At 55.0% G+C, this 16,808-nt stretch overlaps 1 protein-coding gene across 1 annotated transcript in view; it reads right to left on the reverse strand.

Annotated features, from left to right (window-relative positions):
• Positions 1–16,808, reverse strand: part of WDR25 (WD repeat domain 25) — a 134,743-nt gene that overhangs the window by 47,285 nt on the left and 70,650 nt on the right. Inside the window, exons 4-5 of the mRNA XM_006103115.3 lie at positions 12,093–12,240; positions 358–488 (exon numbers count right to left, since the gene is read on the reverse strand). Coding sequence (XP_006103177.2) covers positions 358–488; positions 12,093–12,240 — 279 coding nt within the window. The remainder of the gene's footprint in view (positions 1–357; positions 489–12,092; positions 12,241–16,808) is intronic.

The raw sequence follows: 16,808 nt of genomic DNA on the forward strand, positions 1-16,808 counted from the left end.
CACGTTCACACACACACACACACACACACACACACTCATCCGCATCAGTTATCTGTATCACACGTTAATTCCCTTGAGGCTCATTCATTTTACATTATCTGGAAGCATTTGCACATAGTAGCTGTTCAATAAATATCGTTGGTACTATGCTGTACAGAATGGCACCGATGATGTTTTAATAGTCTAACTCAAAATTGTTTTTCAAAACATCCAAAAATTATGCTCAGCACTGATTAAAAAGTAGTGGTATTTAATCCATCTGAAGCATCCTAGCTGGAGGTGTGGACCTGCCCCCAGCCATTAAAATCGCCATGGCAGGCTCTCCGAGGCAAGGCCAGGAGAAGAAGACGGGCTTACCTTGCCGGCCCTCACATCCCAGGCTTTGACCTCAGAGCTGAAGCCCCCACACACAAAAAGGTTGTGGTCTTTCGGATGGAATTTCAAGGTAGTGACTCTGAAGTTACTCTGACCGCTGAATACCTGGGTTCCTACAACACAAAAAAGAGAAGAGAAAAAAAATACTCAGATCACAAAATAAGTATCTTTAAGACAAAGACGCCACCTGGGATGGAGCTACCGGCCAACACCGCCCACCTGGGCCCGAGGCGGCCAGGGGAGACTTCCTGGAAACACAACAGCGGCGGCAGCTCGGCCACCGGGCCCTGATTAGCGGGACCCCCTCCCCGGGGCTACGCTAGTGGCTGGATCCTTGAACGCCGCCTTCTGTGTGCTCTGACCCACTTTACAACAGAAACACCCCACACTGGGGAGGCTGAGCCACATGGCCAAGCTGCACAGCTCACACAGCGGAGTCGCTACCTGGGGTCTGCAAGTCTGATGGAAACCAGGGGCCTCCAGAGTGGTCTTTGTAGGACAACCTTAATCACCCACAAAGGGTTTGTACTGAGCCTGGAGTGGGGGTGGCAGGAGACTCTGGTGACAGAGGAGAGTGTGACATCACATTGGCCCAGACGCCCGATGTGCAGGTGGTGTGGACCCTCCAAGTCCCACCGGTTCTGCAGGACTCGAGTCCGTCCGTGTCCTTATGTATCGGCCATCAGACGGGCATCAAGCACTTACATGCCTTGTGCAAGTGTCCGTGTGCCCTGAGCTGGTCTGGGGGGCTCCAGGCCAGCGCTCCTCCGTCTTCACAGTCGCATCTCGCACCCGAGCACTGGCTGTCGTTCTCATGTGTCCAACTCAACCCCCCAAAAGCGCAGTGAGGAACCCGGCTGGCGTGGGGGCCGTTCTCAACACTGAGAGTCTGAGGGCTGCCTCTGTGCGTGTCCCCAGGCCCAGGCCACCCCACCAGGTCACGCCAACCTGGCGGCTTCCTGTAGAGAAGCCGACAAGGGCTCTCCTGGCCCACAAGGGACACACCTGACTGCCGCTGGCCCATGGAAAGTCCCCCAGTGGACTGAGGCAGCGGGCAGTGAGGGGCACAAGAAGCTGGTGGCCAAGAACACCGACCTCTCCCGTGTCACTTCCTCTTACAGAAAGCACTTCCTGAAGGCTGCCCTGCTTCGTGTTCAGGACCCCACACACCTGGTGGAATGTCCCACCACATCACCAGGGAAGGACATGAGAGCCACTGACCGGTACCCTGACCTGGATGGGTCTCGGGGCTGTCTGACCATGTGCCCCATCAGTGAGAAGCCGGGAACTCACACCGCCAACCTCTACACGCTTATTCATTAGTGATACAATGTGCTCTGTACCAATATGCTCTGCACATTACAACAAATACCAAAAATAGACTATTTTAAAGGATGAGACAAGGAGAAAATAACCAGTATTTTTAAATATATCAACATGCCATTTACGAAGAGGATCAACAAACTGCTTTGAAATCATTAATAAGTCCTAATATTTTCAGTAAGAATGACAGGACTGACTATATTTCCCTTTTTTTCAATGCAAGGAACTTTTTTGTCAGTCGGTGATTTGAAAGTAGCCCGGTTCCAGCCTCTGTTTATCCCCTAAAGTCTGTCCGAGCCACAAAGCCCCTTCCAGAAGCGAGTGGACGGGGGTGGGGGGTGGGGGGAGATGCTCACCCTCGGCCCACTTCCACCCAGCTCTGCGAGCAGTGTGCGGACATGTAGCTCTAAAAGCCCCCTCCGCCGGTGTCAAATACTGACTCCTGCAACTTAACAACCCCATTCAAAATCCATTGAAATTTTCATTGCAAGTATTTTAAAGCTGATTAGAAAAATGCTGTTCCCATGTTAAGGGTGCAGGTATTAGAGTTTTTAATAGGCGACACTTTACATCGAGTTTGGCAACGAAAATTACAGAACGATGGGAACAATTAAAAACATGTTTTCCTAACGTTCTTTTGGCTGAACAAATTTTTTCGAAAGCAGTTTCCCTCGTTCTCTGCTAAAGCCTCACATTCGCCTTAATGAATGAATAAGTGTGTTGACTTTTTCCTAATATCTTCCAGAGGCCGACAATTGGCAGCCACTTGTCATCAGAGAAAATTTTGGAAACACTTGACCTTTTACAAATGAAGACTAAGCCTAATAAGCCCCTTGACTATTCTGCAACAAAATGCAATGTGCAAAGGTGCTCATGGCCATCCCGGGTCATTTCGGCCTGTCACTGGTACCGGTGAGGGACCGCACACAGCAGCCCAGTGCCCCGCACCGCTCCCGCCCCCCCGCCCCCAGGGGCGGCGGAGGTGAACACAGTGCCCTGCCTGGCGGGATGCTGAAAAGCCGTGTGACACTGGAATCAGAAGCAGCGCTCTGTGGGCGATGGACAATGCCTGACACCTGTTTCTGAATTACAAGAGGACGAAGCAGGACTGACGTGGGCAAAGGCTGGGAAGAGATTCGCCAGCATGAAGTGACTTTAAATTGCACTCATGTTTTTGTAACCCTGCTTCCTAAAAATGAAGGATTCTAGAAAGACACGGGGGGATGAGCAGACTTGGGGTGGGCGAGTGCTCCATCCCTGTAATTAGGGAAGCAGCAATTAATTGATCTGGTTGGAAACCTGGTATTCCTCGAGCTGGTTCTTTTCCTTCCTGAAGCCCGTCTGGAACCCAAGAGGGTAGTCAGGACCCAACCATGATGTCCTCAGTTAGCAAGTTCCCATCCCGGGGAGGAGGAGCAGGCAGGCACCCCCCTTCTGTCTCCACTCCCCCATCCATCCGGGACTGGGGGCAGCACCACAGAACATCCAGGTCGGGCCTCTGGCCTGCAGCACAGGTCTGAAGACACTGGCTCCTGCCTGGTGGCCGGGGACCCCACTGGGGGCTGAGGGCAGGCCCCAGTCATGTCCTCTGGGTGGAACAGGAGCTCTCAGACGCCAGGGCAGCCTGCACCCCACCAAGAAGGCCCCCGCAGGCTGAGTCTTTTCTCCTGACGGAGACGACGGTGCCTACTGCCGACTTCTTGCTCGACTGGGATTCACTGCCAATCCCGAGTCCAAAAGGAAAAACAAGCTCGTCTGCCTGGAGAAAAATGTCTCCCTCTTTCTTGGAGCACAGCACAGAACATATGCTTGTTTCAGAAATGGCAGTGAACTCGCCTAGGTTTTCAAAAAGTGCAGTGACACAGTCTTGCCAACAATGGGGAGGAGACGGGAGGGAAAGTGAGAGCTGAGTTGCTAAAAGATGATGATTGAGCTTTTGGTGGTTAAAAAAAAAAAGTATTTCTGAATATGTTATTCTTCCTCAACCCTCTAAGGAGATTGAAAGAGTCTATGTCTTTTCAGAACTAAAATTTTCCAGTTAGAAGACAAGCTAGAGTTTATATATTTTCCCTATTCCCACTTACTGTATAACAACTAAGCCTTTACCATATTCCTTTGTTAAAAAAAATTCAAAACGAAAAGATTTTTTAAGTGTTAAAGACTAAGATACCCAATGGGAAAGACTAAGGGGGAATTTCTGTTTGGTGAGGCAGCCTCGGACAAGACGAGGCTCGGAAACCAGGCTCCCAGCCGCCTCGTCGGCATGTTCTCGGCAGCGGGAGGCGGTCAGCAGAGCAGTCGAGCATCCCAGGGCCCAGTCTCACCCCAGCTCTGCCACTTCCAGTGGAGGGGCCCCGGGCATGCCCCCTGGCCGCGGGGTCGCACACACGCCCTCAGGAACACAAGGCTGTCGGCGGGCACACGCAGCAGGTACACAAAGCACTCCACATGGCAAGGCAGACAGCAAACTACAAAAGGGAGCTATTGTCGTTTGAGAAAATTGGACCGGAATGACTGAATTCATCCTTGGTTACATTAAAAGCTGAAGCTGAGGGATGTGGGTTCTGAGCAGCAGAAACCTTGAGAGGTGGATGACTTGGAGTTTTTGTTGCGAGGCCATGAGAACATAATGCTGGGGGCTGGCCTGTGCGTCTTGCTAAGGAGATATGGATAGAGGCTGGGAACCATTTATCGGAAACGGTCTTGAACAGGAACCGCGGCCTCGCTGGGGGTGAAGGTCCTGGCGTGCGGCGCTGTTGCTCCTCGGACCTTTCATAAACCGAGCAGACTGCTTATCGGGGCCTCTCCTGGCGACGCTCCGTGAAGCACACAGTTAGCTGCTATGTAACCTTTAACCTTGAGACCATCTCGCTTGTCTACATGTTTGTTAAAGAAAATTCTATTACTCACTGTATGCTGCTTATAGGAAATTGAGTTTTAAAATATGTAATCCACTAACACAGACTGTATTGATCTTGTTATAATGAAATCAACCAATATAAGAAGTGTTGATCCTCTTGGAGTTAGGAAAAATCACTTCTTTTTCTTCCTCAATCAATAATGACACAAATAAACTAAAAATCGTCAGCAAAAACATGTTTAAAACAGAATGCAGGAACTCGATCCGTTCTCTTGACACTGTTATTACTGCTAATGCTTCCATCACTAATGTTGCTTTGAGAAGGCAGCTGGTAACACTGGCCAGCTAACTCCTTGAAGTTGTCCCTCTTCCTCTCTCAGGTGCAAACAGCGAGGTCGCCAGAGGCGACCACCCACACGCGGCCGGGGCGACACTGCCTGTCCACCCTGCACCTACCCTGGGCCACCCAATCAACACACAGGGCTCCAGGTTTGCAAGGGTGAGAGTCCTCCTCTTCCTCTCAGCCCAGTGCAGAGAAATCCAAGAATGGTCCCCAAGAAAGAGAAGGGAGATCCGTGCCCCCTTCTCCAGGAGATGGCCCGTTATTTCTGGGCCTGCCTGGGGTGGGCACCTGTCCCGCCACAACCCTATGTGGCCGGTGTACTTAACGCATTTCCCAGCTCGGGAGACGGAAGCTCGGCGAGGCGCAGCTTCCTCCAGGGCCACGGGAGTCCGCCGTGCCGGATGGAGGCCAGACCTGCCTACCAGCGCCCAGCTCTCCGCACCCCGCCGTGCCTGCCTGCGAGCTGTGCGTGACCCTACCTTGTGCTTAGCTCTTTGTGCACATCCAGAGACTCGGGACCACGTAGGGAAGACGTTGACAAGGGAAAGCTGATGTTGTCAGCTCCTGGTGATTGAGCCTGCGCTCCCAGCCAGGCGGCATATGACTCATTTCGCTAAAATCAATATCGTTACACTCATCCTCTGGGAAGTATTCAGCCAGCTGTAAATTTAACCATCCTGACTCAAAGCTAACGAGAAAAGGAGATTACTAACTTTCAAATCAGACTCTCTGAATCAAAAACAGGGGCCATCTTGGCACGCGGGGCAGACTGGGAAGGGTGCGGGCAAGAGTCCCACCGGCCTAAACCTTCCCTCTGGATCAGCCGGCAACCATCTCAGATCCACGGGCTCCTCCACGTCAAATCGGGATGATAAAACTCGCCTCACGAGGCTGCTGTGAGAGTAATGCAGGTAAGATAGCAAGCCCCGGCAGCTGAGAGGCCCCATGGGCAGCGGTGGCGGCGGCAACAACCCAGTAACAGAAGAGAGAGTGATTGTGGCCATGATTTCGTTCTATCAAGTTGAGCCACTGGTCTTCATGATCTGAACAAGACCAAATTCACCAAGTATCTTTTTTAAAAAGACTTTTCAACTTGCAAACAAGGTATGTCCCAAAGGTTTTCCCTAAGTTGATTTCCTGGGACTCAGAAATCACCCCTGGAAAGCAAACATGGCATGACCACGGTGAGGCTCCAGGATTCTCCAACAGAGGTCATCTTACCTACGAGGGGTGCCAAACGGCCCCCGGTCGCAATTACACACAGAGATAAGCATCTCCACTGCGCAGTCGTGGTAAAGTGGTAATGAAGGAGACAGGGCTGTGGACGGAAAGCCGCTTCCCCTGATCCAGACGCAGGCATGGGCAGAGCTAGAAGCTAACAAGACGGGGTGGTGAGATGTGGCAAGGCCTCGGGGCACTTTCCAAGTGTGAGGTGCGGCCGGCAAGTGTTTCGCTGGAGTTTAATTACATCCGACTTAATATTCATGACCAGAGTCAGCCTCTCACTGCAAAGCTGTGTGGAAAGAGTGGAAAACAAGGGTCAGAGAACAACTGTGTGCGTGGGAGTGGGGATGGGGCTGAAGGGGGTGCAGCCCTGGAGCACAGACACGTATAGGAGAGGCTGGCAGGGGCTTCAGTGAAGGGATGAGCTTAGAAGTGGGGTCCCAGATGCAGGGGGTGGAGGGGAGGCAGAAGTGCCTGTGTGGCCCTGCCTGCATCAGTGGGCGGGAGGGAGGGCATGAGGGGGGGTGGGCAGCAGTTCAGACCTCGCTGGGCCACGAGCCCCTCGGAGCCTCGGGTCTGGACCTAGTAGTGAAACCCCTAGGACCCAAGGAGTGGACACACACACCGCGCCTGCGCCATCGGGAGCTCGGCACCACAGGAGGCCCTCGTCCAGCTCCTGCTTGTTGGGTACGTGCCTCCTGGTCCCCACAAGCCCCTGAAGGACGCCTCACCGAGCCCCTCTGAGACGTGCTGGGGGGACACGCGATCGTGGTGCTCAAAAGCTGAGAATGGAGGAGCCTGGGCCCTCTCGTGGCCCAGGGGGCGGCCCCCTCTGAAGGCTTAGTCCAATGAGGCGCCCCCCCGCAGCCCCTTCTCTGAAGCCCCGTGAGCCCTGGCGCTCTTTGCCAGGGTTCTAATTTGGATGCTGCTCATCCTTCCTACGTCAAGTGTTCTAAAACCGTCAGGGCTAACATTTCTCCTGCTGGAGCGGCGGCTGTCGATAGCCGCGGAAGCGTCCTTCAGCCGCTCACTTAATCAGAGGGATCAGCCAAGATCCGTCTGGGCACGCCTTCCACCCAGAAGCCCCGAGGTCCCCTCTGCAGGTGGCGAGCCAGCTGCCCGGTGAGCACCAAGTGGGCTTCCCGAATCGGCTTGAGCAAACAGTTTGTCCAGAGCAGGAAAACAGATGTGGCAAGGGCACGCTGCTCCCCAGGGTCAAGGGCCCGCCGCTCCCCAGGGTCAACAGGCAAAGCCTCCACAGTCACACAGCTGGAGCTGGAGCTGGAGCTGGAGCTGGAGGCCCACCGGTCTGCTGGTGGCATGGCCCCAAGCACCTCACCAAACACTCTAAGCCTCTGAGTCTGGGTCAATGAAATGGGGGTAAAAACACTCCCCTCCCAGGCTCGTGTGGAGATGAAATGTGGAAGAAGCAAAGGGTCTGGCATCCATCCACTCATTTCAGCGTGGCCTGGCCCCGGTGAGCACTCAGCCATCTGCCCTCCGGTGTCCTGGCAGCGTCTCTGTGGTGGGGCCCAATCATGATGCAAGAGCGAGGGGGGCACGGGAAGACCCTTCTAGGAAACCAAGAGAAATGATCATTTATGGGTCCAGACCAGTGGGCCACTCATTTCCATGCGCCATAACGCCCTCCCCTCCCCAAAAGACAGGGCCACCCAGAGGAGCAGGAGCCAGCCAAGGGCTGAGGACAGCAAAGTTGCACGCAGTGGGGTCCAGTGCAGAGGACACCCTCCCCATACAAAGGGCACATGCCGTCCCATCACGAGAAGGAAGCTGCTACCCCACCTACGGGCCATGTAGTCATGGAAAAGCGCGACGCGGGAGAGAAGCTGGGACTTCCTCCCGGCCTGCCCGTCCACACAGGGAACCCGCAGGAACAAGTCGCTGTCTCCTACCGTCTGAAAAGCCTCACGGGGCAGTGATGGAGGGAGGGAAGGGGCACCCTTTGCTGAGTGCCCACCATGTGCTGGGCATTCTGCAGAAAGCCCTGCACACCTCACCTCAGCTCTCCCTCAACAGCCCACCAGCCAGGCTGTCAGCCCCTCCCACAGACGCAGAAACAAGGCAAAGGGACCCGCCGAGGACACTCGGCCGCCTCTGCACCCCACCCACGCTCTGGCACACGTGTGCCCCCAGCGCTGGGAAGGGTGTCCCAGACGGGCTGGCGCACAGTGGTAGAGCTGACGGTGGCACAGGAAGAGCAGGGGGTCTGCCTAGCCAGGGCATGGGCTCCAGGGGGAGGACTGCCTCCTTCACCTCAGAGGCCACTACAACCAGGCTGGGGCGACTCGGGGGCTGGTCTGTGCTAGAAGCCACACCGCCTGAACCTGAGCGAGCCCGCCAAGGACGGGGAGGAGACGGGCTGATGTGGCGTGCAGGACGCTGACTCATAAAGCAGGCGACGTGTGGGTCCTGGTGGAACTGGCCGGCGTTCCCTGAAGCCGCCTCAGCCTAATGCACCAGAGACGTTTTGTTAGGAAGATTACAGACTGAAACGAGAGCATCAAAAATAATTAATCTGTGAGCGGATTTTATTTAAGTGTTGATTCATGGCTGCTCTATAAGCCAGTGGCCCGTCAGAACTATAAATTAACGAGATAAAATGTGGCTGGACCTCCATATTTCAGGCCGGGTATTGACGTTTTAGAATCCACAGATTTTTAACGGTATTGATTGAGGACACCAGGATAAATGGTCTTGGCGCCAAATTCCCATTAACGACAATGGGCACCGAGTGACTAATTCCCGGAGCACTGCGGAGAGGACGCCCTGCGTTGCCTTCTCCTGGCAGGGAGTTCTAATTAGATTGAAATGAAAAAGCCAAATCACCAAGGGCAGAGCAAGTGAGGAGGGAGAGCACTCAGTGACGAGAAAGGGCAGGACATGGGACCAGGCCGAGAGCCAGAGGCGCTGCAGACACCCACCTGACTCGGCTGAAGAGAGCACCAGCACCACCCGAGTCAGGGGATGGGTGCAAACAGGGCGGAGCACCCACCCCACCCTGACGGCCCCTGGTGTTTGACTGCCCGGCAAGGGCCAGACTCAGCTCTGTCTCGTCCACCAGCCCTGGCTCCATGGTGGACCACAAAGACCACCGGGACAGGCCTCAGTCCTAAGAGCTCTAGCCAGGGAGACGGACATGAAAACCAACAACCCCCTCAGCCAGAGAGGCCCCATCTAGGGGCTGAAACCCAAACCCCTCATCCCTACCCGCCCCCCCAAGGGACAAAGGACATCCAACATGCTCACCACTGTAGCCCAGCACAGGTCTTGTTCACAGTAGGTGCTCAATAAGCGCCGAATGAAGGAAAGTGGTCCTTTAACCCAGGTGGTTCGTGCCATGCCCCGAAGAGGGGGTGCATGGAAAAGTCCCCATCACCTCCCAGACTAGATGGCAACGCTCTGAGGGCAGGGCCATGCCCTCCCTCTGCCACTGGGCACACCACAGCTAGCGGGGCACACAGGGCGGGGCCAGACAGCTTCCCTCCAGCCACAGCTCCACCAACAGGGGCCAGGCATCTGCCTCCCCTCCTCGGGCCCCAGACACACCCAACCAGCTGCCGCCACCAGGAAACCTGCCCGGAGTGCTCCAGCCTCAGCGGCAGCCTCCTACCGCCACCTGCTGTGACAGTGCCTGACTTATCAGGCAGGAGGACTGAAAGTCTATAAATTTCAGAACCACCCCCCCCCACTCACACACGCATACACACACACACACACACACACACACACACACACACTCACACACACACACCAACAGTGTCTGTTTATCTGTTTAACATCTGTTAATTGAGAAGATAGAGCTTGACAAAGGGCCACTAGGAATCCAATAATGTTATCAAATAAACTTGTATTGGATTAACCCGGCATCACCAGGCTATGAAAAGCATCACCTCACTCCCCAGGCGGGGTGGGTGGGCAGCGGCGCCCAGGGTCCTTAGCGACCCTGCAGTGAGGAGCAGCGCCTGAGGAATGTGCATCCCACCGACCTGAACTTCATGACACTCAGGCTCCATTTCTGCACCCAGATTCAGACCCCCCCGCTCCCTACACCCCACATGTCCACTCATGCCAGACAGTTCATGCTCCTGTGACCACTCTGTCCTTGCTGCTCTGTCTGCTAGAACCCACTTTTCCTCCCACTCAGCCACGCCCCTGCACCCTGATTCTCTGCCCCTGATTCCTGCCTCAGCTCAGGTTCCTCTTCCCCCAAGAAGTCCTCCTTGATCTTCCAGGCTAGACATTCTCATAGCTCCTGTGTCTCACTGCCTCACTGTGGCCTGGGTTCTCTCTGCACTCCTGTGTCTCCCAGCAGCCAGGAGCTTGTCCAGGGTGGGTCCTGGGTCTTGTTTACCCCTCTGTCTCCGATACTGAGCATGGCTTATTGGACGCACAGGCCACAGAGTGCAAGGTCAGGTGGAAGGCTCGGAGCCTGGCAGGCCTGCATGCACCCTGACTCTACCTCCTGCCTCATGCCTCTGGATCAGGGTGTGAAAAAAGGATTCTGGTGGCAGCAGCCTCTAAGGGTGAGTGGGGCCTAAAGGAGGCCCATGTGTAAGTCCTGGCACGCAGTGGGTACTCGGTGACAGTACCTGCTGCTGTCATCACTGACCCAATCGGCGCCGTCACCAAGTGGCACCAAACTCCCTGAGCCCTGGCTCCCTCCTCAGCCCTATGGCTCCTGGTGAGACCACAGACGGTCAGGGAGACACTCTGCTGAGAAGAGCCACGCCGTCCAAGTGGCCCTGCGGAAAGGGCACAGGCTCTGCAGTTGCACAGACAGGGCTCAAGTCCCCATATGACACCCACCAGCGGGAGGCCCTGAGCAAGCTCCTCATCCCGTTAGCCTGTTTCCTCACCTGTGAAATGGAGAAATAATCGCGGGCAGCAGCCGAGGCGCAGAGCGACATGTCATGGGCACAGGCCCAGCTGCTGACACGACCGCCGGTCACGTGACCACCCTCCCTGAGCGCATGGGGCTCAGTCAGAAGCGCTGCAAGGCTGCCCCTCTGCAACCCAGGCACGAGGACACTCGAGGGGGTACAAACCCCACAACTGCCCCCTAACCACCACTGCCTGCCCTCCCTGCACCTCCTCCAAGCTCCTGGGGAGAAGCTGGGTGTCCAACCCCAAAGTTAATACCCCCACTTGCTGGGCCCCAGGAGAGGCACAGACCCCAGCACCACCACTGCTGAGCCAGGCAGGCGGGGGCTGCCCGAGAGTTCAAGGGACCCCCAGGGCCTCCCCTCTTGGCTCTGGCAGTGATGCCCAGCAGAAGAGTGACCCAGAAGCCCAGGGAGGAGAAGGCAGCACCCCGGGGGTCGGGGCAGAGGTCTGAGCCCAGCTCCGCACTCCCTGGCCTGACCTCACCTGAAAACCACGGCCGGAGGTCGGGCTGTGGCTGGAGTGGGGGCTAACAGTGCCGGCTGCGCAGCAGGGCTGGTGACGAAGTTCCCTCGCTGACTTCTGTCTCCTTCTCGCCCTGCTTGTCAAGAGCCCCCTTCAGATTTGCCCAGCCCGGCTTCCTCTCGCCCAAATGCCTTTTCAGCGCGGGCATTAAAGCAGAACTCGTACGCAGACTCGCCCTACGCGCTGGAATCATTCCTTACAGCTTTCAACGATAATGAATTGACAGGAATTCTAAACTGATTCCGACCAAAGGACACGGTGATAAAGCTGAATCTATTTCAGGACAAATTACATGTCAGAAGTTGATTAAAAAGCCACCTCTTTATCCAGCCCACAGCTTGGGGCTGAGACAACCTTGGGGCTCTGTCCTCCAGGCGGGCTGGCACAGGCCCGGCCCAACCTCCAAGGAGAGGCCTGGTTCCAGTCCCGGGCCCACCTCCCACGGCCCCGAAACCAGCCACAGACCGGGGAGGGGCTTCCCAGGGGAAAGCTGGCTCTAATACCAGAAGGGATGCCGTGGGTCACAACAGAGAAACGCACCTGTTTCAAGGTCTGTGAGGTGCAGAGCGCAGTCGAAGCCACCGCTGAGGATGCGCTGGCCGCAGGGAGACCACCGAGCAGCCCGCACCGCCTCACTGTGCAGAGAGTAGGTCTGCAGGCATCTCCCCGAGTCCACCGCGTTCCACACCTGCGGGCAAGCACAGAGCAGACGTCAGAAATGGGCCCTGCCTGCCCTAGCCGGTTTGGCTCTGTGGATAGAGCGTTGGCCTGCAGACTGAAGGGTCCCGGGTTCAATTCTGGTCAAGAGCACATGCCAGGGTTGCAAGCTCAATCCCCAGCAGGGAGCATGTAGGAAGCAACGGATTAATGATTCTCCCTCATCATTGATGTTTCTATCTCCCTCTCCCTTCCTCTCTGAAATCAATCAATATATATAAAAGGCTAATATGCTAAGTGTCCCTCCTACTGTCCAACTTGTCGCTATGACGCGCACTGACCACCAGGGGGCAGACGCTCAACGCAGGAGCTGCCAAGATGCAGTGACTTGGCAGTGGCGGTTCTTGAGTGACCCACCCCGAAACCAGAGAGGAGGGAGCCCGATTCCTCGCGGGGCCACGATTCCACCTTCGGCCATGGGTTATGTTGTTACTGGGGAACTGTCAGCCCCGAATCTGGTTTACTGCACACTTGCATTTGCGTTCCACGCCCTGTACAACAGCAACTTTGCAGAGTGCCCTCTCGCACTCCGGGACCCCTCGGGGGATGTCAGAGAGCCAGTTTTGGCCCAATCCCCGCAGGCCAGGCCAAGGGATCCCACCTGCCAGAGGGACCCCACTCACTCCACAGACAATGGGGAAGGACCACGGGAGGTTGGGTCCAGGGCGTGCCCAGCCCATCTCGCCCAGTCCCGCCTGCCAGCCACCTTCTAATTACTTTCCTTTCAATGTGCAGGAATCCGTGCACCAGGTCACTAGTAAAAATATATTTTTTAAAAATTATTTTTAAAAAAGAAATGGGCCCCGGCCAGGGAGAAGCGTCTTGCAGTGGAACTAGATTCCCTTCAGTTTACCATCAAACCAGATCTGGAGGCTAAACTTCTCCTGTATAAAGGTAAAGGCTTGGGGCTGGTGAGTTGAGAGGAAGCTTTTCCCAAAAACTTTTCTGGGGTTCAGGAAGCCCACAAGAAAACAGTATGCCCCACGTTCTGCTGCTCAGCTACACACAATCCCCGTTCTGTGCAGGCTCGCCTGCATCTCTGGCACCTCTCCTCCGAGACGGGACTCGCTCAGCCCTGTAGGGGACGCTGCACCAGGCCAGCCTCTCTTCATGGTCCTGCTTTAAGACCAAGAGCCGAACAAGAGCCTGTCACACCTGTGCTTACACGTCTGCCCGCGGGAGAGAAGGCACTGTCCCCATCCCCACCCTGGCTTTCCGCGGGGGAGTGAGGCCCGTGGCAGAAAGCCCCCGGTGCACTTGCTGACTTCTGACATACGCTACTGAGCCCTCAATATAAACTGTTCGTTCCAAGAGCCAGGGCCACAGGGTACATTGAGGGCCTGTGTTCAGCTGTCATCAGCTCGCCCAGGAAACTCCACCCGCCGCCACGGAGTCAGGAGAAAGGGCAGGCGTGCAGCCAGCCCAGGGCCTGGCCTCACCTACCACGCGCGGCTCCGAGGACTGAACACGGGAAGCAGGAAGAGCCCCTGCAGATCCCTGCAGCCGGCACGCGGGCGTCGGGCCAAGGGCCTCCATGCCGCTGGCCCTCGGGGCCGTGGTCTCCTCCTCCAGGAAGCGGGGATAAGACGAGCCCCACTCCGGGCAGTGGGGACCCTGCGGGCAGACAGCGGAGCCGCAGTGCTGGCAGCCTTGCTTCCTGGGGCTGGCAGGCACGCAGTCCTAGCAGCAGGGCTCCTGGACACTCTCTCAACAACACCCAGGAGCCCACACACACCCACAAACCTGACCCTAGAGAGAACCTCCCCTTTCACGATGAGAAAATTCATCCTGAAGCTTCGAAAGCACGTTTCCTGGGCTTGGAGGTCCAAGCGTAAGAAAACAAGAGGCCGAGAGCAGCCTTCCCAGAATGTTAAGAGAGCTCAGTCCCTTCTTCCCCCTAGGGAGCCAGGACCGGGCCTCAAACCGAAGAATCCCGAATAGCAGCATTGACATTCAGCAACATGGACAGGAACCCCGGGAGAAAGAGCCAGGGCTTTCAAAGTGGAGTGGATTCATGGCAGAAGGGCAGAGTCCAGGCAACTGCTGTTTGTTTTTCAATACTATGTACAAGTCTGACTTTAACAGAAAAAAAAAAATAAAGTAAAATTAATGAACTAAGATCCAAAGGCTAAACAGTAAAAAAATGAGTACACAGGCCACAGTGCTTATACATAGTACGATGCCATGTAAGTTTTAAAAACACACAAAACGCCACCTCACACCCATTAGGATGGCTACTCTAAAAAAAACAAAACAAAAAATAAGCGTTGGTGAAGTGGGGAGAATCTGGACCTTTGTGAACTGTTGGTGGGAAGGCAAAATGGTCCAACCTCAATGGAAAACAGCATGGCAGTACCTCAAAAAATAAACACAGTTACCACAGGCTCCAACCATCCCTCTCGTGTGCCCAGAGGAACTGGAACCAGGGTCTCCCAGGGGTGTGTGCACACAAATGGTCATAGTCACACTGTTCACCACGGCCAAAGGTGGATGCAGCCAAGGGTCCACCGACAGACGCACGGATAAACAAGAGGAGTCCATCCATACCGAGGAATATTACTCAGCCATAAAAAGGAAGGAGATTCTTTCACAGGCTCCAGCATGGATGAACCCTGAGAACATTGTGCTAAGTGAACTAAGCCAGTCACAAAAGACAAACAGTGTATGATTCCACTTCTCTGGAGTAGTAAAAACCACACAGGTGGACGATAGAAGGGTGGTTGCCAGTGGCTGGGGGAGGAGGGAGGGTATGGGGAGCTAGGTTGAAGAATAACATGCATTTTCTTTTTCTTGTTTTGTTAATCCTCACCCAGGATATTTTTCCATTGATTTTTAGGGAGAGTGGAAGAGAGAGGGAAAGACAGAGAGAAACATCGGTGTGAGAAAAACACATCAATTGATTGCTTTCTGCACAAGCCCCAACCAGGGCCCGGGCCGAGGAGGAGCCTGCAACCAAGGACATGCCCTTGACCGGAATCGAACCCAGGACCCTTTGGGCCAAAGACCGACACTCTATCCACTGAGCCAAACTGGCTAGGGCTCATGCATGTTCTTAACACACTGAACCATACACCTAAATATGGTTAAGGTGCTAAACTTTATGTCAGCTGTATTTCCACACAATTTTAAAAACACACATGAAGCAAAACTCTATCCTGTTTATTTGTGCATTTGCAGTAAGACTATAAAATATGCATGGATACAGTGGTCATTCCTGATAATGGAGGGAGAGGGGCCGGGTCGGGGGCAGGGAGCTATGAACACTACGCTGTCCTTCCCTAAAGAGAGGCAGAGAGAGAGAATATGAATCTGCTCTGAAGCAAATATGCCCAAATGTTGCAATCTATTAGACTCCTTCACTTATGCATTCATTCAGCAAACACTTCCTGAGTACCTATTAGCCAGGCATTGTTCAGCAGTAAACAAGGAAGACAAAGCCCCTGCCGTAGAGAATTTGCATTCTGGTGGGGTAGACCAGACACTGAACAAGATGAACCAGCGGGATCTATGTAGTGTTTAAGGTGGTGGTGACGCCTGGCATTCTAAGTAAGCGGGAAAAGGAGGCGGGGCTGGAACGATGGCCAGGCAGGGCCTCTCGGAGGAGGTGACTTGAGGAAGGAGCTACACAGAACCTGGGGCAAGGACCCTCCAGACGGGCCCACTCTGGCTGCCGTGCAGGGAGGAGAGCGAGGAACCAGGGAGACACGAGAAGCGTCTGTGATCACCCAGGGCGAGAGGAGGATGGCTTGGCCCAGTTGGAAACGGGGAAGAAGTGGCCTTGCTTGGAAGGTAGAACCAACCTTGGCTCGGAGGTGCGGCAGGAGGGCACGAGAAAAGTCCAGGACAGTCCTTGGTTCTGGCCCGAGCACCCAGAGGAAAGAGGTGGCAGGGGTGTGTCTGATGAGAGGAGTGGCAACTCTGGGGAGGACCAGGAGCTCAGTTTTGAATGACAGAGAGGGAGCGGGCAGCTGGATGCGTGAGTGTGAGGTCCAGGGTGGAGGCTGAGCTTTGGGGGTCCCTGTCACTGACGCCGTTTCAGTCACACACTGGAATAAATGTAGACAGAGCAGGGAGGAGGCCCAGTGTTCACAGGCAGGGGCTCGAGGAGGCTAAGGAGAAACCACAGGAGGAGTCTGAGAAGGAGAGGCCTGTGGGGCGGGAGAAGCAGCAGGAGACGGTGATCCCTCCTGGAAGCCAGGGGAAGAGACAGCACTGGGTCCCATGCTGCTGGCACGGTGGTCAGAGGAGATCTGGACCGGACCCTGAATTTTACCACCTGAGTCGTGGGTACCCAGGTGTCTGCAACGTCACTTTCTAGACTTTTGATTATGTTTAAAATATTTCATAATGTATAATGTTAATGGAGAGGAAGAAGAGGAGGAAGAGAAGGGCAAATAGGAAGAGAGAGGAGGGATGAAGGAAGGAGAAGAAAGAGGAAGAAGAAAAGAAAGCAAAGGGATGGGAGGAGGGAGGAGAGGGAAAAGGAAGAGAGAGGAAAGGAGAGGGGAGGGGAGGGATGGGAGCAGAGGAGGAGCGGAG

Source organism: Myotis lucifugus, unplaced genomic scaffold, assembly GCF_000147115.1.
Source record: "Myotis lucifugus unplaced genomic scaffold, Myoluc2.0 scaffold_464, whole genome shotgun sequence".
In the NCBI taxonomy this organism is placed as follows: Eukaryota; Metazoa; Chordata; class Mammalia; order Chiroptera; family Vespertilionidae; genus Myotis; species Myotis lucifugus.